Genomic DNA, 23,889 nt, shown 5'->3' on the forward strand with positions numbered 1-23,889 from the left:
AGACTTCAAACAACTTACCGGGCACCTGGTCCAGTTTCTGGGAAGTTGCAGACCAAGGAAAACAATGCATTAACTGAATATGCAGCTTCTAGCGGTCTTCTGTTCTCAGTGTCAAATATCTGCAAAGATGTCCACAATCATAAGTTACTGTCAACACATGATGAATGCATGATAAGAATAATGAAGGCAAAGGCTGTGATAGCATGATTCTGTCTAGTAAGGTATCCTTATCAACTCAAAGGGTCATATAGTACCTTCAGTTCTGCACCTGTCATATTAAACTGACACACAGAAATTATGACTCAATTAAATAATGAATCAGCTGACAATAAAAATACTGACAAACAGATATAAAGCACCATTCCAAACTTCATACAAAATGAATATGACCATATCCAATTATTTCTAAATAGCAAGGAACCAGCCTGAAAAGTGGATGCTCATATATTCTACATCCATATGCAGGAAATTATCCCCAACTACAACCAACCCTATCAGGGGGAATGAACAGCTGGGTTGACTGTGTGAGATGTCTGCCCTTTCGGGGATTGAACATCAGTCTATGGGAATCAAGAGATACAATATAATGCACCAAATCAAGTTAACACATTGCTGGGCATATGTCTAAAGATATTTTGTGCATGCGTGCATTTGTGCTCTTCCAGTCAGTGATCAGCACAACAGGGATTTGTACGAAATTCAATACCACATGACAAAAACCAGCGAAACATAAGATGTTAACAAAATCAGGCCACTGCCTATATGTGTCCCAGCCACTATGGCTTGGATCTGTGGCAAGTGACTTATTACTTCTTTCCACTGTTTTTAAGTACCAGCCAATCACATGATGACTTGACTATTATCATACCCTCTTCTTTGACCATTATCATACCTCTTACTTTCCTTACACTGTAAAGCTTTGGAATTCTCTTCCTTTTACCTTTCCCTATTCCAATAACATTTCCACCATTAAAAGTCAGTCAGGATAAATACACCTAATAAACAGTAACTGATTTCTTTTTTCTTTTTTCATATCAATTTTTCCTTTCAAACAAGCTTGTCACATTTACATGTTAGTATTATTTATTTATTATACTTTGTCGCTGTCTCCCGCGTTTGCGAGGCAGCGCAAGGAACAGACGAAAGAAATGGCCCAACCCCCCCCCATACACATGTATATACATACGTCCACACACGCAAATATACATACCTACACAGCTTTCCATAGCTTACCCCAGACGCTTCACATGCCTTGATTCAATCCACTGACAGCACGTCAACCCCGGTATACCACATCGCTCCAATTCACTCTATTCCTTGCCCTCCTTTCACCCTCCTGCATGTTCAGGCCCCGATCACACAAAATCTTTTTCACTCCATCTTTCCACCTCCAATTTGGTCTCCCTCTTCTCCTTGCTCCCTCCACCTCTGACACATATATCCTCTTGGTCAATCTTTCCTCACTCATCCTCTCCATGTGCCCAAACCACTTCAAAACACCCTCTTCTGCTCTCTCAACCACGCTCTTTTTATTTCCACACATCTCTCTTACCCTTACGTTACTCACTCGATCAAACCACCTCACACCACACATTGTCCTCAAACATCTCATTTCCAGCACATCCATCCTCCTGCGCACAACTCTATCCATAGCCCACGCCTCGCAACCATACAACATTGTTGGAACCACTATTCCTTCAAACATACCCATTTTTGCTTTCCGAGATAATGTTCTCGACTTCCACACATTCTTCAAGGCTCCCAGAATTTTCGCCCCCTCCCCCACCCTATGATCCACTTCCGCTTCCATGGTTCCATCCGCTGCCAGATCCACTCCCAGATATCTAAAACACTTCACTTCCTCCAGTTTTTCTCCATTCAAACTCACCTCCCAATTGACTTGACCCTCAACCCTACTGTACCTAATAACCTTGCTCTTATTCACATTTACTCTTAACTTTCTTCTTTCACACACTTTACCAAACTCAGTCACCAGCTTCTGCAGTTTCTCACATGAATCAGCCACCAGCGCTGTATCATCAGTGAACAACAACTGACTCACATGTTAGTATTAATAATAAAAAATCAATAAGTTTCCACCAAAGACATTACAGTACTTCTTACTTAGCATCATTAATGACAGTGAGTCAGTTAGTCATGAATACATTCAAGGTTGGTGACACACACATCACTCACAATCTAAAACCAGACTGCCTACCTGATAGTATTGCTCAATGAACTGCAACACAAGGCCCTTAACATCAGGTATGGCAAAATAGGAGGGGCAAGACTGTGGGAGCTTGGTAATCTCTTCATCTACTTCAAACCCAATGGGTTTTGGAAGTTCTTGGCCATCCTGCTCCAGAGCAAAAGTAGGCAATTACTTCGACAAAAAATCAAATAATGCAGAATAACATTTCTAAATTTCTACTGAATATGTACCCATCAAAGTAAACAATATAAAAAAGAATCAGGAATCAAGTGAGATCCTTATTGAGAGTTTTTTATGAATCATATCAGATGCAATATGTCATCAACAAAGACACGATTATTATTACTACAACTGTGGCAAATGTAAAACATCATCCTTCTCCTAGTTTTCTTTACTCTATAGTAACTTAACATCAGGCTTGCCAAATACTTGTTAATTCAAATTATTTTTCAGGAAAGGTTCTTTTCCTAATTTTGTATTTGGTTATCTTATGTTATTTCATCCACTAACTTATTTCCAATCCTAGTCCTACTTTTCTCTCATATCTATTTACTACAGTAACACTCATTTTCCTAAATTTCTTTTTAAGTCTGTCTTTATAAGCATTCACATTATGAATGTAAATACAGAATCTTCCATAAATATCTTGACTATCAAAAGATTTATCTACTATGAAAGATGTGGGTCTGAGTATCCTTGAAAATACTAACAGAATAAATAAATGTGGGTAGTATCCTTTCACTTCTATCACTTTCTCTCATCACACTTGCAGTATAGCACCACCTAACTCTGCTAAATACATTCATCTATTTATTCACTCATTATACTTGATCGCCATTTCTTGCGTCAGCAAGGTTGCGCCAGGAAACATACGAAGAATGGTCAATCCACTCATACACACACACACACATTTATATATACGTAAATGCCCATACATGCACATATACATACATATACATAACATATACACACACATACACAAACATATAAATATATACACAAGGACATAATCATACTTGCTTGCCTTCATCCATTCCCAGCACTACCCTGCCCAAAAGGAAATAGCATTGCTACCCTCTACTTCAGTGAGAAATTGCCAGAAAAACAGACAAAAAAGACCACAATCTTTCACACTCAGTCTCTAGCTGTCATACGTAATGCACCTAAACCACAGCTCCCTATCCACATCCAAGCCCCACAGACCCTTCCATGGTTTATCCCAGATGTTTCATATGACCTGGTTCAGCCTACTAACAGCACATCATCCCCAGTTCACTCTATTTGTTACACACCTCTCACCCTCCTGTATGTTCAGGCCCCAATCACTCAAAATCTTTTTCACTCCATCCTTCCACCTCCAATTTGGTCTCCCGCTTCTCCTTGTTCCCTCCACCTCTGGCATATATATCTCCTTTGTAAACCTTTCCTCACTCATTCTCTCCATATGTTCGAAACATTTTAGCACACCCTCTTATGCTCTCTCAACCACACTCTTCCTATTACCAAACCTATTTCTTACCCTTTCATTACTTACTCGATCAAATCACCTCACACCACATACTGTTCTCAAACATTTTATTTCCAACACATCCATTCTCTTCCATACAACCCTACCTATAGCCCATACCTCACAACCATATAATATCGTTAGAACAATTATTCCTTCAAACATACCCATTTTTGCCCTCCGAAGTAACATTCTCACTTTCCAAACATTCTTCATCGCTCCCAGAACCTTTACGCCTTTCCCCACCCAATGACTCACTTTCACTTCCATGGTTCTATTCACTGCTAAGTCCACTCCCTGATATCTAAAACACTTCACTTCCTCCAATCTTTCTTCATTCAAACTTACATCCTAACTAACTTGTCTCTCAATCCTGCTGAACCTCATGACCTTGCTCATATTCACATTTACTCTCAACTTTCTCCTTTCATACAGTTTTCCAAACTCAGTCACCAATTTCAGCATGTTTTCACTTGAATCAGCCACCAGTGCTGTATCATCAGCAAACAACAACTGACTCCCTTCCCTGGCCCTCTCAACCCCAATAGAATGCTTACTTGCCCCTCTCCAAAACTCTTGCAATTACCTCCCTAACCATCCCAATTAAACAACTATGGTGACATCACACACCCCTATCGCAGACTAACCTTCACTGGGAACCAATCACTCTCCTTCCTCCTCGTACGCATGCCATAAACCTTTGGTAAAAACTTCTCACTGCTTCTAGCAGCTTGCCTCCCATAACATATATTCTTAAGACCCTCCACAAGGAATATCTATCAACTCTATCATATGCTTTCTCCAGATGTATAAATGCTACATACAAATACATCTGTTTTTCCAAGTATTTCTCACACAAATTCTTCAAAGTAAACACCTGATCCACACATCCTCTGCCACTTCTGAAACTACACTGCTCCTCCTAAGTCTGATGCTCTGAACATGCCTTCACCCTTTCAATCAATACCCTCCCATACAATTTTCCAGGTATTATCAACAAACTTATACCTCAGTAGTTTGAATACTCACCTTTATCCCCTTTGCCTTTGTGAAATGGCACTATACAGGTATTCTGCCAATCCTCAGGCACTTCACCATGATGCATACATACAGTGGGTATCCTTACCAACCAATCAACAACACAGTCACCCCCTTTCTTAATAAATTTTAAATCTGTTTCCAAGAACATAGATTGACCTGAGTTTGTAGCTTAAGAGTGGTCAAATCATCAAGGGTGATCTGTTCCCTAAACCCTTTACCTTTTTCTTCATTCATCTGCCAGCCCCGCCAAATGGTGGCTAGATTAATGTATATCATCCCTAGGGATAGGGAAGAAAGAACACTTCCCACATATTCCTTGTGTATAGTAGAAGGCGACTAAAAGGGGAGAAAGTGCAAGGCTGTGTGTGGCAGGGTGGCGACGGGAATGAATAAAAGAAGCAAGTATGAATTATGTACATGTGTATATATGAATATGTCTGCGTATGCATATATACATATACGTAGAAATGTATAGGTATGTATGTGTGTGTGTGGACGTGTACGTATATACATTCCTAGGAACAGACAAAGAAATATCACATCCACTAACATACATTATCTAACTTTCATACATAATGCACCAAAAACAAAGCTTCCTATCCAAAACCAGAGTCCACAGATCTTTCCATGGTTTACCCTGGATACTTTACATACCCTGGTTCAATCCACTGGTAGCACATCGACACCAGTATACCACATCGTTCCAATTCAATCTATTCCATGCACACTTTTCACCCTGCTCCATCCTTCCATCTCCAATTTGATTTTCCCATTCTCCTTGTTCCTTCCAATTCTAACATATATATCCTCTTTGTCAATCTATCCTCACTCATTCTGTTTGTCCAAACCATTTCGACTCACCCATTGCTCTCTCAACTACACTCATTTTATTACCACACATTTCTCTTACCTTTTCATTATTTATTCAATCAAACTACCTTAAAACTCATCTTGTCCACAAACATTTCATTTCCAACACATCCACCCTCCTACTTACAACCTATATAGCCCATGCCTCACATTCATATAATAATGCTGGGACTTTGCCCTTCCAGATAATGTTCTCTCTTTCCACAAAATCTTTAGCACACCCATAACATTCACCCCCTCCCCACTCTATGACTCACTTCTGCTTCTATGGATCCATTTCCTTCCAAGTCCACTCCTAGGTATCCAAAACACTTGCCTCTAATCAACTCCCCCCCCCCCTCCCATGGCCAGGTGCATGAGCATTAATAATCACCCATCTCTCACAATCCTCTCTCACTTTTATGCATATCAGTCTGGGTTTTACAAGTATCCTTGCTTCTTCCTAAAATCTAATTTCCATCCCCGTTTAGCAAGGTAACATCAGCAAACAGTAAGCAAAGGCCTCACTCTCATGCACCCAACCTCTGGCAATCATGTTTAATTTATAAAACAGGTACCTTCACAAAAATGTAAAATACATAAAAATGTAAGGTACAGTACATAGTTACACTTGTTAATATTTCTATTTCATTGAATACTCTTAAATCTATATTCTTTTTCTCTTAATCTACATGCATAAGGTCTATGTACATAAAGAAAAAACAAGTATCTTACCAAGTATATAACTTTGGTGAAGTGTTTCCTCACAGCACTGGGGGAAAAGACTTGGTGATAATCTAAAATCTGGTAACAGGCACAACACAAGATTCTACTCACAAGAAAAAAAAAGGTTAAATACTTTTTTCAATCATACCCAATATAATAAGGCCCCAGCTCATATCTAACAAAAATCAGATGAAAAGCATATCATACCCTAAGTGTCCTTAATGGAAATCAAAATATGTCACAATGATATAAAAGCATATCATTTAAAAATTCTGTGGGTGGCCATGTTCAACTACATCTCAGTTTTCAAGGGTAATTCCAATTCCTCAAGATTTACTGCTGAAACTAATGTGAATAATATACTTGAAATATTATGACTATAATATCAGATTTAAGCAAGACCTTGACATGAATTCATTTTCCTTACCATAGAAAATCACTTTTTAAGCAACTTTTTGCTAAAACTTCATAAATCTAAGGGAAAAATTAAATAAATGTGTATTTTACCAGAAGAAAACAGAAACAAAGGGGAAATACAGATGTATGAGGCTTGACTTTTATATAACATTTGCTCCAAAAGATATATAATTTACATAGTCTCCTATATATACACATTTCTATTTCATTCAAACTGCAAATAATGAAGAGGATAATGACTGAGGGGAAAATAAGTAACCATCATGCACTAAGTATGGTTGGCCTTCACCTGCAACCGGCGAGTTTCTTACGCCGAGACCTGAAACTAGAGATCTTGAAAAAGGTAATGCATTAGAAAAGAAGTAATTTCAACTGCATTTACACTGCAGCTTGAAACTAAGAAATGCTCATGTTACCTTAATCAAGATCAGGTAAATTGAAAAAAAAAAATTATTGCAATTATGTGATCTGTATTATAAGAACATCGAGCTCTCAGTCTGTCTCTCACTAAATCCGAATTTTATAAATCTTCAAAAAGTGCTTATACATGCATTAATTTCCTTTGATCTTGCCCATCAATCAGAATGATCCGAGTTAGAACTTAGAAGTTATTCATCTATGATCTCTGGTAGAAATGTGAATACATTTTTGATACATTACAGGCCTATCTGAATTTGCCCTTTTGTTAGATACCAAGGTCATACACACACCAAAGATACTACACGTAAAGAAAAATAAATATTCTTATGGTAGACTGTACTGTATAAGGAATGTATGAGGCCTATTAGCATATGGAAGCAGGGGATATTTCTATAAGATGTAAATCAAACAAGTTAGGTGTGCATAATTCAAGGCTGAGGCAGTGGAGCATTTGCCTGGAATAGGTTGGAATAAAGGTGCATATGGGTATGCAAAGGAGGGTGAGGGACTTCTAAGGAGAGATGTGGGATTTGAAAATGTGGTTGGTTATGCAGGTATGTTATGTCTATGAATGATTAAAGAGAATGGAAATGTAAGCCTCAACTAAAAAATAAATATAGAATGTAGGGTGTAGGATTATGAAAAATTGCTAAAGTGCAAAAGACATGTTCATCTTGACAAACAAGACATAAATTGAATGAAAGAATCTATGAAGCTGTATGCACTTTATCCTTTCATAAAGATGTAAATGAACACTTTTTATATGAAACAAAATCAACTTCAGCATTCTGGCATCAATCAGTATTCAACAAAATGCTATGGCAACACTGCACAGTTCATTAACATTATAAAATTATGAAGAGAATAAAATATAGCTGATCCTAGAGACTTACAATAAAAACAAAACTTTGTACATTTATGGCGTGAAATCTAATGCCTTTGATCTTAAAACAGGATGTTATGTAAGTCCTTGGAATAAAAGGCACCATATTATGTTAAACAATAACATAGCCAGATGACATCTCAACAGGGCATACATACAATTGTGATTCCCTGTACACTGATAAGCTGGATAATAAACTTTGAGATAACTTTATATGTCAAATATAAAAGATATGAGCAGTTAATTCTGAAGTGCAAAAATGCATATGTTAAAGAAAAATGATCTTTCAACAGTTAAATAGTCAGCATTGACAGAAAAAAATTATATCAAAATGTACCATTTCGAATGCGAGAGCTTTTCCTTTGTGATTATGATCAAACTTTCATTAAATCATACTGAACCTGCCAACCATCTTCATATTTTTTTTATTTTTTTATTTTTTCATATTTTTTTTTATTCCTTTCTTTTTTATCAAATTTCTTTTTCTTTTCTTTTTTATTTTTTCACTTCATTTTTTTTTTCTCTCTTTTAGAGTGATTTGCAAGTTCAGTGTTGCAGGATATATCTATAAAACATATAAAAATATAAATTTTGACACATTTTCAAGCAACAGTAACAAAAGGATATCTGGTAGGTTATAATTCATCACTCTCTTAAGAACACATGCCAAACTAACTTTCATTTTCTTTACTTAAATCAGTTGTTGGTTGAATACAATGTTTTCTTGATACAAAGTTTATCTTCAACTCAATTCCCTTATCAATGTCTGGCATAGCTAAGTGTGGTCTGAGCAAACTAGTTATACAAGCAATCATACAGAAGGGCATGATTTAGCTAGAATTACTATCACATGTCTTTGATTCCTGTCATACATACTAATTCTACAGTATTTGGTTCTGATGTACTTCTAGTCACTACAAGAAATTTTGTTCTAGTAACCTGTGATCACAAAATCTTGCCAAAGTACAAATTTGTTCGTTTTGAGTAAATCTAAAGCACCTCAATGTCTGTGATAACAGACATCATCATACAAGAATCTATAAAAATCAATGATCAAAAACTGATGGGTTTAAGTGCAAATATTACTTCATTACATCTCAACATATAATCTTAATATACATATCAGAAAAAATTCCTTCAATCAGTCTTTTTGTGAGATTCATTAGACACCTTTCACCTATCTATAATCAAAGTCCGGTACAGACAAAAATAAAAGTTTACTGCCAGTGTGATAATATCTTTTGAGAAATAGCAGCAGGTCTCAAATGCCATAATACCAAAAATCAAAATATGTCCTTAATTCATGAATGGCAGCTACTACCATATACAATATACTTGTCCAACTATCTCTTACAACTGGTAACTTGCCATCCCTCTTTATGCTGAAAAGTTCATTAGTTTTCACTATACCTTTACTTTTACTACATTCACAAACTACTCCTTAAATGTGGAGGAAAAACAACATCGTTTGAGTCAATAATTACTTAAAATCATGTGCCCTATCCAGGGTCAATAACAGCATTTTCCTTAAGAATTTATAAATAAGTCACTTACAAAAATTTACTGATGTAAAATTAGTTTATCTTGATAATATACAGTATCCTAAAAGGTATGTCAATGGCATAGTGATATGCCTTTGGATATCACACTAAACAGATAAGTTGTTGCATTGCTGCATAATACAATCATGAATGTAAGGGTAAGTTCAAGTTTCCTTATTGAGGTTTTGAACACTACATGACTGTCCACGATATGGGCCTGAGTCAATGATAAATGGAATTCTTCACACGATGAAGGATGGCCTCCTGCCATGACCACTCACTAGTCAGTCATGTGTATCGATTCTTAACTAGAACCAATTCTACTCTCAGGCCAGAAAGAATTCTTGTCGTGCAGCTGCCATGGGCTTCTTTAATCTCTCACAAACTGTTGCTATTAGTCTGTCTCCATTCTTTGTTCCATCTGTTACACAAGCACTCTCTGATCTGAGGCTCCATATATGATAGAGCGCAGAAGAGGAATATGAGCATCAAAATAGTTTGTTGTAGATGCATCTGTCTGCTGATCAGCTCACTTTTCTTCAGGAATGCTAAAGGGAGCAGGAACCCAGCACTGATTCTACCATGTGCATCCTTTACCGACTATAAAAACTTCATGCCTGATCTTGTTGACTTCATGACTCAAATTTTACTGAACATGATATTCCATGATCTTGCTGACTTGACAGTGCCTCTTGACCTTGGTGCCTTCAAAGTGCCTCTTCATCATAGTGACGTCAAATTATCCTCAACACTTTAACTTCAAATCTACATTTCACCTCCTCCTCTTACTGATAACAATGTCCCTTAATTTCTGAGACATGATTACCTCCTGAAACTGATAACTTCATAGAACTTCCTTTTACCATTTCATACTAGCTCTTGATACTGGCAGTATCAATTTATCACTTGGTACTAAAAACTTATCACTTGTTGGCAGTTGTTATCTTCACAAAACCTCTTGAATTATACTAGATGCAGCAAAGTCTTTTCATATTGGCACCTCAATAAAATCTGTTGATAAATGATATCTAATCTATCTCTTGATACTGGGAATTTCACATTACTTCTTGATTTTAGTAATGTTCAACTGTTACCAAGAGTACAATAGTGCCACAATGTCTTCTGATATTGTCTTGATCCTTATAACTTTTTACAACAACACTGAACTGCATTATCATTACAGTACTATTGTTATACCTACTAATGATGGCAACTTCCATATCAATTCCTGATATCTGGATTTTCATACTGCTTCCTGATTTCAATCAGCATATCATTGAAGTACATTAACAACTTTATGTTGCCTCTCTATTTGAGCACTGTTGGCCCACCCATATAGGTTCACATCTACCTATTACCTGTGAGCACTAGTAGGGAGCTGACTAGCATTACACTTGTCTTGACATTGGAAAAAACCCAAAAAATGATCATTCATTTCTTGCCAAAGTCAAAGTATTTTGCCAAGATCACTTTTTTTTATAAAAAAAACATGATTATATCAGTGGAACAGACTGATAGTTGAAGCATTCAAAAGTACATCAGGACCTCACTCAAGTAATTTCTTATTACTATGAGTAAGAACAGTATGCAAGATTTAGCTTCCACATCAATATTTCAAATGTATTTCAGATTATTTTGATATAATGAAAAACATTGCTCACTCTGTATGTTACCTATACTTTCAGTTTTTCACTAACTTTTGTCATCACTTACTCTTTGTCATTTTATGTATGTATGCAGAGTTCCTACAGAGTAACTTTTCTAGAAGCAGAATCAACATCAACCTTTAAACTATAAATAAATGAAAAGGCTAAAGACAAAATATGATACTGCAACAGAATGTATAGAGTAATAATCTCTTTGTTATCAAAAATCAAACATTGAAAAGACTTGGCAAACATGTCTTCAGACATATTCTGTCTTCATCAACTCCTTCTCCACCTGCAGTATCTCTTGTCCATTTGAGATATTTCACCTTCTCCTTTTCCTCCTAGTTCCTGAAAGAGATCAAAGCCTCCTTTGTGCATATCACTTGTCACTCTTCTGTTCTGCTCCTCCTCTCCTTGTGACTAAGTGTCTTTGGATATTCATCACAAGCCTCCTTCTCCTCCACATCTCAAGAAATTATACTCCAACCTTTTGATATCAGGATATCATCCCTGAGATTACATTCTATTGCCATTTTCATATCTTCTGTACCAAATCCTTCTTCAAACCATCAAATATAACATACATAATTCATCATAACAGAAAAAATTAAGAACAAAAAAAAATCTAAAAAAGTTACTCATGATAAAGAATGCTCTGAACATTTAACAAATGACTGACCTATTGTAAGTTCTTGAAAAAAAAATGAAAACATCTTGCATTAAATCTGATATGCAGCAAATGTAATCATGACTGTTTTAAAGGTTCACTTTTATCTGCATTCATATTAGTTAACTTTTAGTGAGTATACATCATCATCTTACACTAACAACATAATAGCATTAAAGCGCTTTACATGTACATCACATCATTCAAATTTATCCGTGCAAACAAATCAAATGAAAATCGTACTCCCCTAACAGAAAGGATCTCATCTTAAAAATCACTTCTAAAACAGCCTACACTATCAGTGAAGGGATTCAAAAGTTCTAAAAGAATACTAATCTCCACCACTCACCATTACATTACAATTACCTGTCTGCAAATTCTAACATTTTTCAAAAATATATTTTCTTTCCAAGATTCAAATAACAACAGAAAGTTAAAGATCACAAATGGTGAGTTTGACCTAACATCTAATAACAACCATTAATATTTTTCTACACCACTAAATGGAAAATGAAAAACATGATGAATCCTTAAGTAAAAAAAAAAAGATAAGATTAAAAATCAGGAATGTCAGGCTTAATGATAAGTTTAGTTTCAGTTTAAGTCATCAAATTTGAAGTATAAATATATCCTGCAACTTAATAAAATATTTCTCTTAAAACCTTATAATTTATATGGAAATTTTTTCACATTTCATAAATGATACAAGTAAATCACAGAGGAAATATTTTTTCACTTTAAATACTTACATTATAAGCCATAATAAACAATACAAATTTGAATTCTTCAGATTATTTCTCTTGTGTTGGTGAAGTTATATAAATATTTAAGTTTTCTCAATAAATGTATACATTAATATTACTCATAAGTGAATGTATACATCAATGGTACAAAAATTGTATGAAGGTGTATGTGTATGTGGAACAAGATGTATACCATTACTATATATTCATATGCTTATATGTGTACATGGGACTAACTGTATGTCAGTAATAATAAGCTAACATCTGATTATGCCATCTCTCAACTAATGAAGTTACCATCCTTATGGGACAGGTCATCTTAGTCCTATGAAAAATGGATCAGCTCTGATCAAATAAAAGCAATAAACACATTGCAAATGCTGTCTCACACTATAATTAGCCTACACATAGGCAAATTAAATTTCCAAGGTACTGTCAATGAACTAAAGCATCCAATGACTATGTGGCTGAAAAGTATGCTGAAAATTAAACTCCAATAATAAAATACACAAAATTTATAGCCAAAATGCTGAAGTCAAAATATTTGTGTTAAAAAAAAAGGAAGAATACCTATCTAGGTGTGACTGAAGGCTCTAACTAAAACTTGGTTTTGTAAACTGAAGTGTTAAAATGAAACAAATGAACTTTCCCTAAAGAACTCATTCATTATCTAAAATCAAAGCATTAAAAATGTATGTATAAGATAAGTATGGACAATCACGTGCAACAAATGAGACCCTAAACATGACTTATCAAAATTCAAGACCAAGAGCATATGCAATGATATACCTTGAATAAAATTTTGAATTTCTCTGGACTAGAAATAAAACTAAAAAAAAAAAATGAGTCAAGAAACATTTTTCCTGTTACTCTAAAGACAATTACATGATCTACACTTAGGAAGCCTTGACATACAATGTAGTAAAAGGATATGGAATATATTGTATGAAAAAAGGAGATATATGGAAATTGCTTTATAAGGAGTTCCTAGGCTGCAAGAAGTTCTAACACTTATCATACAATTAAAAATAAAATGCTGATGTGCCATTTGTAAATTTGAAAAATTTCTTTAATACTGTAAATGAAAAAATTCTTTACCCCTCTCTTTATCTATTAAATGAGCCACACATCAAGGTGTGCCACTTATGAAAAAAAAACCTCTTAATGAATCATAACAAACTGCTATGCTTAACAGCTGAGTTGCAAAAGCAAAGACCTAGAAACCTAAGAATCATTAAAATACCATGAGGGTTATAGTCCCATCATACGTACAACACCAAACTCTTGGCAGTATTCTTAACCTCACCTTATTATCTCAATTTCTAGTCTTCCTGAACAGAAATATCATCCTAAATGCAGCTACACAGTTTCATTTTGTCTCATTAATCAAATAACCACTGGAATGCCCTCTTATCTATAAGAATGGTGCTAAATTATATAGGAAGATAAACAGCAAAGCCGATTGTTGACAGACTGCTCTATTTAAGACAATAAAATGAGTCTGATGATTCATGAACTGCTGCACTAACCAAAACCTAAAAGACTACAAGGGGTATAATATAGATAGTATAACATCCATCAACATTGCCAGATATCAAAGGATCTTCCATCTGTCATCATGGTGTTCTACCTATGCATCACAGCATCCTCAGTGTTACACAGATCCATTTTGGACAAGGTATGATAAGGGTCAATTTTAATAATAACATTAATAAATGGGCTATAATTTGGTTTTGGATAATTGTGCAAACCAATCCACCTTTTATGTAAGACCTTCTGAATCATCTCTGGCGAAGGGGGGAAATGCCTTCTAATCCAATCATTCTTGCACATCTGAGCAGGGCAGCAGAGTAATGAACGTGCACACATAATCATATACAAGAACTATTAAAGAAAACAATGTTAATAGGTCTGATTTCAAACAAAAAATGTACTTGTGATAAATTGAAAGGATAAAAAAAAAGCAGTAAAATGTAATCCACATAATTAAGCACTGTATGAGAAAAAATACTTCATAAATATGATAGCACAGACTAATGTATAACGATAAATCCAAAGAAAAGATAAAAATCTTTCACAGTATACTATTATTCACATGATCAAGTATTAAATGAGAAAGGATACATTAAGAAATATGAAAGAAGAGAATATGTAACACTGATTTTCCACATACACTTCATGCTTATTAATATGAAAGTAATATTTCTGCAATAATACGACAGCAGAGTCAGGTTTATCTCAAGTATCCAAGATGAGATAATTTACAAACAAGGGTATTTACATTCATCCTGACAGTAAGAATAGACTGAAGAATATTGCTTTAAAAAAAATCATTCACACTACAGATAAAGGAAGGGGTATTCAGATGACCAAGACATATACAACTTTCATTCTGAGGTTTAAACATGGAGAAAATCAAAATGTGTCAATTACCTTATACAAAGTCTGGACCACGTTCAAATAAAGTATCATAATTGTACCAAATAAAAATAAAGTATAAAAGCTAATCAAAAATGAAAAATCCCAATTACTTAAAAAAAACCTTCATCAATCTGTTCTACATAATCATTAGTTACTCCATTCCCATTTACATGGGGTGGGCCATATTCACATATGGACACATCTGAGGGAACTGTTTCTAAAGAAGTGAGCTCCACAAACAAAACCTCACAGGAAGTTAAATTCCTTAAATGTAGGCTTGCTACTCTGCTACCCTTAATTCTAAATATTCTACATAATCTTTTAATATGTAAAGTGCCTCTACCCTGAATTCTAAATATTCTGAAAAATCTTTTAATATGTAAAGTGCCTCTTAAAAGCAAAAGACACTATATGGAAAGGAATCCAAGCAAACTCATATCATTTCATGCATGAAGTTGGTGCTTATACTTTGACACAAACAGAAAAAGCTAATTTTACTTAGGGAATCTTTCACACTCCCAAAGTCAAAAAACAAATCATTGTAATCATTCCGAAATTCTGAAATTTCCTTTTCAAAGTATCATTATAGCTGTTCAAATCAGACTATTTCATGACTAATGTATCAGCCCAGGTCTAAAAAAATTAATGCAACCTGCCTGATGTATGTCTCTGTATCTCGAAACTTGTCACAAAGAGGATTTCCTTCCAGAGTCAAATCTATGATACCAAGTCCTGAGAGCTTTTCCAGGGCAGCCTCATTTTGAATCTGAAAATAGGAAAGTGGTTTATAAATATCTAATCAATCTTAAAAATTCTCTCACACTCTTAAACAAGATTAAATAAATGATCTTCTTTCCATATATCAAGTCAATTTTATCCACATTAAAAGGAAAGCTACGAATCATAACATTTGTCACACATCTTGAGTTATAGACTTAATTGTCAAAATGTTGAAAACAGCCTGAAAATCATAAAAGAAAAGAAAAACAATTACCAACAACTTACATTAAGAAATGGGAGCATCAAAAATGTTAGTAATGAAGGCAAAGTTCTTTGAGTATTTGAGAGAACACTTGCTTTGCTAAGGGTTAAAATACCATTTTGCCCCCCATAATGTGAAGAATCCATGAAGATGAACCCCCTTCAAGCATCATAAAATGCATGAGGTTTTGCAGACACTCATTCAAAAGGACTGAACAACCCTACAGTAACCTAACTAGGTCCATGACATCGTAATGCAAAACTTGTGGTAAATCATCATTTATGTGGTTCCTGTCTCAAAGATGCCACTTTCCAGAAGCAAGAAAGGGTTTTCCTAGAAAGGAAAGGGGAAGGGGAGGAAGGAAGGGAAGGAAAACTACATGGGTGCTCAAATGGCTCTATCTTCAGTAAAGAAGCAGTTTTTCATTTTCATTTTTGGTTGAATTTGAAAAAAAAATTGACTGTCAGAGAGGGATAGTGGTGAACCTAGTCAGACTGACAGAGTTGAACAAGTTGTACTCAAATGGTAAAGATGCATGGAAAAGATGGGTAAAGAGCAACTGCGAAAGCTCTATGTAACAGAAGTGGTGGGGGCATGAAGGGAGGGGGAGATCAAGGATGAGATGGAGGGACAGAGTGAAGGAAGCATTAAGGGTATCAAGACCTAAACACTTGAGGATAGTAAAATGGGGGGACTAAAGAGAATGAGTTAGAGCAAATGTGGCAAACTGGGGGGCAACATGCTGTCAACGGGCAGAATCAGGACATATGAAGCAATCTAAGTAAACTGAGGAGTAGTATTCGAGGCCTGCCTGTGGATGGCAGTCTTTAGTTCTGGTACATTTTACATGACATTTGATGACAGACTGTGAACAAATGAGGCTACGATTTGTTTGTTCCTAACACTATTTTGCTGGAGTAAGAATAATGTATATATGTTTAACAGGAATGTCAATGAGAGAATACTGAGTCCCAAGGAGGGGGATCGGGATCATATCTCCCATTATTTATGTAAAACTAAGTTTACAGTGAGTTAACTTTACAAACCAATTTCTAGGAACAAACACCCCATATGAAATAAAGAATGGTAGTGCATTTCCCTCAACACAATGTACTTCTTTCCCAACACTTGATGCTTACAAAGTGAATTAAAATAAGTACACATTTCATTCCCTATTAATTACCTTGTTTTTCCCCAAGTTGAGTCTCTGAAGATTTGGGCAGGAGGATACAATGCGTTCTAATTCATCTAGGCCATGGATCTTGTTGTAGCTAAGGTCAATTTCTTCAACTTGTGGAATATTACTAACAATAATATCCACTATAATCTGCATGTTTGGCTGACGGTATAAGGGACAGAAGATACCCTCTTTCATCAAGGCTGTTGAAGAATTATGGCTCATTAAAATTCTGCAAACTCTTAGTAATATATGAACAACTGCTAGCTATTTAGTATAATACAAACCTTTAAAATTGAAATTTCTTGTACATGCAGAGAATTATGGCATATTTCCACGTATTCTCAGTGTGTCGTAGAAGGTGACTAAAAGGGAAGGGAGCAGGAGTCTGGAAATCATCCCCTCTCATTTTTAGTTTTCCAAAAGAAGGAACAGAGGAAAGGGCCAAGTGAGGATATTCCCTCAAAGGTTCAGTCTTCTGTTCTTAACACTACCTCGCTACTGTGGGAAATGGGGAATAGTAAAAAAAATAAATAAATAAAAAAAATAATAATGATTTATGTACTTTGTGGGAAAAATGAAACAGATAAAGCAGAACGTTGTTCAGTTTAGTAAAGAAGTCCAAACTTAGTTCATTAGCAGTATACAACATGATAAACACTGAGCATTCAAAAAGGATGTGGTTGTGTGAAAAATAAATATATGGGTTTTAAAGTAGCAGAGTATCTGGCAAGTTTACATATGAATAAAAAACACGATTGGATGGAAATGCATGTGTGTTTGACAGCAAAAGACTACACTAATGTGATCTGACGATGCATGATAAACATAAGTAAGAAAAGGTGTATCTGAGTGAGATATTAAAGTGTACATCTATGAAAAAGGCAAAAATGTAGGTCTTGAAATAAGCAAACCCACCAGTGACAGAGCCCTAGGAGGATAAGCAATAGCATTTGCTCATATAAGGTGTGACCACCAGAAGCAGAGCCCTAGGAGAGAAGCAGGAGTATTTACTCATAAGGCGTATCAAAACACCACTTCATGTGAAAAACAGGGTATGTCCCCCAAGACTTAACCCACTTCAACCACCTTAATATCCATAGGGCCAGATAACACTTGCTCTTGCACATTCAACTGCCACAAAGCAAATTACCAAGGGCTGTGATGTCAATGGTATAACGTGCAGGTTGCACTAGCCAGACCTCATCACTCACAAACATTGGGCCTTTTACTGTTAGAGATGCAGAAATGTTCTTTTGACAGGAATGGAGAAGGAAAAAGGGATGGTAAAATATAAGGATGCCCTCTGATATTTCTTTCTTTCACATAAATAAAACACTAAAGTCCCACCCTCTACAAGAAGATGTATAAGTATCAAAGTATATCCTTAAAGAAAATTAGCTTACAATCTGCATTGTCCTCCAATGAATGAGGCATAGTCTAAACAACACAAAGGTCAAAAAGATTTATGCTGAAACATCCTTTGACTACAATTCTCAGAGAGAAATAGTCATCACAGTGGATTCCACGAATTGCATGAGCTTCTCTTTTTTTTTTATCTTTAACTGTGCATTAGTCTTGAACTCAAATCAATGGGGACCTTTCTTGTCAGAAGGGAAACACTCATGCTACAATCTGATGAAATCCATATATCTAAGGTTCAATAAATGAGGCAATATAAAAATTTCCAAAATCAACTTAAAAATCAGCAATGACCTTCACCCTAGACCTTAAATCAAAGGGGCTACATTCTAAAAAATTGGACAATGAACTCTGAACTTATCTCCTGTAAATAAATTGCAGACTGACACCTCAAGATGCTACTTTATTAAGGCAAGAAGGGTGAGAAAAAAATCTCAGGATAAAAATACAGAGATACTACTAACTTTAGTTCAAGAAAAACAATAAACAAATCAAGCCCCTGATGGCTTACAAGAGCAAATTTCTATCAATTAAGCATCAAATTACTTACTGGCATCATTGTGGAAGTTTTTAAGATCTAGCCGTTTCAGTTCCACTGAATACCGATCACTCATGACCTGTGTCACCCTTTCAGCCTGAAAACAGTTTTCATTAGGAATGGAACTCTATAAGAATAGTATCTACATCTAAATATCTTTATCAAATCAATTATTACTAAAACGAAGAAAATCTTTACTGTCATTGGTTCCCTCCACTTATAACATACATATCCTCTTTCTCAACCTTTCCTTAATCATTCTCTCCATGTGTCCAAACCATTTCAGCACATCCTCTTCTGCCCTCTCAACCATACACTTTTTATCTCCACACATCTCTCTTACCCTTTCATTACATACTCGATCAAACCAACTCATGCCACATATTGTCCTAAAACATTTCCAGTACATCTACCCTCTTCTGTACAGCCATATCTACAGCCCATGCCTTGCATCCACATAATGGGTGATAGATCAGGCGTTATGAGGGTGGATGTGTTGGAAATGAAATGGCTGAGAACAATATGTGATGTGAGGAGGCTTGATTGAGTAAGTAATGAAAGGGTAATGAGAAATGCATGCATGAATGTGAATGAATGCAGAATAAGTGAGAAGCAAGGTAAGTTTTAAGAAATGTGGGGGATGAGTTGATCAGATTTTTGCAGAGAGTGACTTCGGAAAAGTATCTAGCAAAAGGTTATAAGCTGTATGCAGCTTTTATGGCCCTGGAGAAAGCATATGACAAAGTCGAGTGAAATGCCTTATGGAATATTTTAAGGATATGATGGGTAGGGCAACAACTTTTGAATGGTGTGAAAGGCTTCCACAGAGGAGCAAATGCAAGTCTAAAAGTGAACAAAGAGTTGAGTGAATGTTTTGATATACATACAGGTGTGAGGCTGGGCTGTGTGATGTCACTGTGGACAGAGCAATAAGAAAGATGATACCAAAACTCAAAAGGAGATGGAGTGTGGAGGTGAGAACTGGTGCTGAGAGTGAGAGGGTTGCAGAAGGTTGTGTTTTATGTATGAAAGCATAAGCAACTGAAGGCAAATGCAAGTAAAAGTAAAGTAATGGTGTTTGAAAGGAAACAAAATGAAAGCATAAATTTTGCAAAGCCCTAACGTGTGAGAAGGAAATGTACTAAACAGTGTTATAGATATGGGGGTAGAAAGACTGAAAAAGGTGACACAATTTAAGTATTTGGGAGCTTGAGTAAGTTGGTGATATGGAAAAAGGAAGATAGTAGTACAGGGAAGTTGAGCCACTGGGGTCTCTTAACAGAATAATGATGGGTAAGGCATATGCATGAAAGTGAAGAGAGGATGAAGAGACAACACAGTCCTCCCAACCCTGACCAATGCAGCCAAACATGGAGATGAGATTAGTCACAAAGGTCAAGAATCCAGCTATGGAAATGACTTTTACGAGAGAAGTATGTGGTATGACTACATGGAATGAAGAAAGTAATAAGGGGGTGTACACAAGTATTGGTATGGCAGGGAATGCAAAAGGAATGAATTGTGGAGTGGCAGACTGGGTGAAACATATTATTTTGAGGTGGTTTGGGGCTCGTGGACAGAACGCAAGATGGTAAGTTTAAAAGGATAGTGAATGACAATAAGACTAAAGAGGTTGGTGTGAGAGGAGGACCACTTGTGATATGAGGAAATGGAAAGGAAGAGTACTGGAGGGAGAGAAATGGGGAATAATGCATGGAATTGTGCATGCGAGAGAGGCATGTAAGGAAAGCGATGAGTGGAGATTCTTTTGCCGAGGTCATCCCCCTGGTGGGAATTCCCTGAGAGAATGGGCATCAGAGATAAAAAGATAGTTAGTCTTCTTATATTTTTCCTACTCACAACAGTTTTTGAGATCTTCAAAAGCAGTGACTGTTGATTCACTACTGAGATGGGGGCAACAACCTCCCACCATTACATCACTTACAGAAAAAATTTTTTTCTTTTTTTGCTTTGTCGCTGTCTCCCGCGTTTGCGAGGTAGCGCAAGGAAACAGACAAAAGAAATGGCCCAACCCACCCCCATACACATGTATATACATACGTCCACACACGCAAATATACATACCTACACAGCTTTCCATGGTTTACCCCAGACGCTTCACATGCCCTGATTCAATCCACTGACAGCACATCAACCCCGGTATACCACATCGATCCAATTCACTCTATTCCTTGCCCTCCTTTCACCCTCCTGCATGTTCAGGCCCCGATCACACAAAATCTTTTTCACTCCATCTTTCCACCTAAAATTTGGTCTCCCACTTCTCCTCGTTCCCTCCACCTCCGACACATATATCCTCTTGGTCAATCTTTCCTCACTCATTCTCTCCATGTGCCCAAACCATTTCAAAACACCCTCTTCTGCTCTCTCAACCACGCTCTTTTTATTTCCACACATCTCTCTTACCCTTACGTTACTTACTCGATCAAACCACCTCACACCACACATTGTCCTCAAACATCTCATTTCCAGCACATCCATCCTCCTGTGCACAACTCTATCCATAGCCCACGCCTCGCAACCATACAACATTGTTGGAACCACTATTCCTTCAAACATACCCATTTTTGCTTTCAGAGATAATGTTCTCGACTTCCACACATTCTTCAAGGCTCCCAGAATTTTCACCTCCTCCCCCACCCTATGATCCACTTCCGCTTCCATGGTTCCATCCGCTGCCAGATCCACTCCCAGATATCTAAAACACTTCACTTCCTCCAGTTTTTCTCCATTTAAACTTACCTCCCAATTGACTTGACCCTCAACCCTACTGTACCAAATAACCTTGCTCTTATTCACATTAACTCTTAACTTTCTTCTTTCACACACTTTACCAAACTCAGTCACCAGCTTCTGCAGTTTCTCACATGAATCAGCCACCAGCGCTGTATCATCAGTGAACAACAACTGACTCACTTCCCAAGCTCTCTCATCCACAACAGACTTCATACTTGCCCCTCTTTCCAAAACTCTTGCATTCACCTCCCTAACAACCCCATCCATAAACAAATTAAACAACCATGGAGACATCACACACCCCTGCCGCAAACCTACGTTCACTGAGAACCAATCACTTTCCTCTCTTCCTACACGTACACATGCCTTACATCCTCGATAAAAACTTTTCACTGCTTCTAACAACTTAGAGAAAATATTTCAAAATAATCAAAAATAGCTTCTAGGGTTAACATACTACAATATATGCATCAGTTTTTCCAAAGACAACACAGAATGTTTACAAGCAAACTGACAGAATAACACATAAATGCAAATTCATGAATATATGAATCTTTCTACTATCACCACAGTTATAGATAAAATAATGAAGTACACTGATGCAAGAAATGAAGAGTTAAGAAAACAAAACATAAAAATTTTCTTGAAAGACCTGAGATGCAGGAAGTGGCCTATTTGGAGGAGGAGATCTGTTACTCCATATCTGGAGTCGCTGGCCATTAGGCATTGTGATTCTTCGGTTAATTTCAATAATTGCATGAACAGCAGGGCCATTATCTTCTAGATAAAAAACCAGGTTCTTTCCTTCAGTTTCAAACTGTAATAAAAGACAATGAGAAGTTTTGTAAAGTGTCACAATATAAATTGTTCTTATCTACATCATATTTCTTATGTGCATCAACTAACAATTTTTTGCATTTAAGGTAGAATGGAGAAAGAAAAACATAACACAAAATCAGATATTCTGAATCTGCCTATCATTCATTAACTATGGACTTGTATTATACTTCCTAATTCAGTCTCCTAAATCCTTAAATAGAACTCATATTTTCAATATACAATGCTGCCTCAACATGACCACTCCAACTTCAAACTTCATACTTTAACTTATTAAACCAAGCCACAACCACTTTCATACAATCTTTATTAAAGCATCAATTCTCCTGATCCTACACCTTCTTCGATCAATAACTTTTACTTCATGGTTTACCTGCTATCTTATAATTATATATACCTATCATATTCAATTCACATCTCATTCATATATATTCTAATCAAGTATTTGTCCCAAGCAGAATGAGACATCCATATTACAGCATCCCTTCATAATCATTCACTCTGCAAAAGAGAGTGAAGTTTTGATGGTGACAATCATAATTCAGATTTTCTTCCATTCGTATAGCACACTTCCAATCATGAAAATCAACATCTTTTAAGTGAAATCAGATGAGATGGTCAGCTCTGGATTTATGGACCTTTATGGTTTAGCTGTTAGCATTCCTGATCATGTCACATTCATGGGCCACATATGTTACCAGTAAAGTCCACATATGTTTGAATCCTGGTCATAGCAGCCAGTCCACAGTTAACCCAGCCGTTCATCCTCCCAAGGGGATAATCAATGAAATTGGTACCAAGCTTTGGAGGGTGGATGTGATAAAAATAAAATGTTTGAGGACAAAATGTGATGTGAGGTGGTTTAATCGAGTAAGTACTGAAAGGGTAAAAGAGATAAGTGGAAATAAAGAGTATAGGTGAGATAGCAGAAGAAGGGTGAGCTGAAATGGTCTGAACATATGAAAATATGCTTCAGGAGTAGTGTTACTACTTCAACTCTTGTCCTCTCTCCAACCCCAACTTTACTCCCAAGAAATTTCCAAACTATTCTTCCCCTTTACCCTTCATTTCACTCAAACCTAGGACATCTGGCTTTTTTT

The 23,889-nt window shown here is 36.2% G+C and overlaps 1 protein-coding gene across 1 annotated transcript in view; it reads right to left on the bottom strand.

The window, feature by feature from the left end:
- The window catches only part of LOC139746806 (nuclear RNA export factor 1-like), a 46,930-nt gene that overhangs the window by 11,455 nt on the left and 11,586 nt on the right, over positions 1-23,889 (bottom strand). The window contains exons 6-12 of the mRNA XM_071658371.1: positions 22,605-22,769; positions 19,208-19,292; positions 17,242-17,438; positions 15,733-15,842; positions 6,345-6,381; positions 2,219-2,356; positions 19-119 (exon numbers count right to left, since the gene is read on the bottom strand). Coding sequence (XP_071514472.1) covers positions 19-119; positions 2,219-2,356; positions 6,345-6,381; positions 15,733-15,842; positions 17,242-17,438; positions 19,208-19,292; positions 22,605-22,769 — 833 coding nt within the window. The remainder of the gene's footprint in view (positions 1-18; positions 120-2,218; positions 2,357-6,344; positions 6,382-15,732; positions 15,843-17,241; positions 17,439-19,207; positions 19,293-22,604; positions 22,770-23,889) is intronic.

The sequence above is a fragment of the Panulirus ornatus genome, chromosome 66 (assembly GCF_036320965.1).
Source record: "Panulirus ornatus isolate Po-2019 chromosome 66, ASM3632096v1, whole genome shotgun sequence".
NCBI classification, from domain to species: domain Eukaryota; kingdom Metazoa; phylum Arthropoda; class Malacostraca; order Decapoda; family Palinuridae; genus Panulirus; species Panulirus ornatus.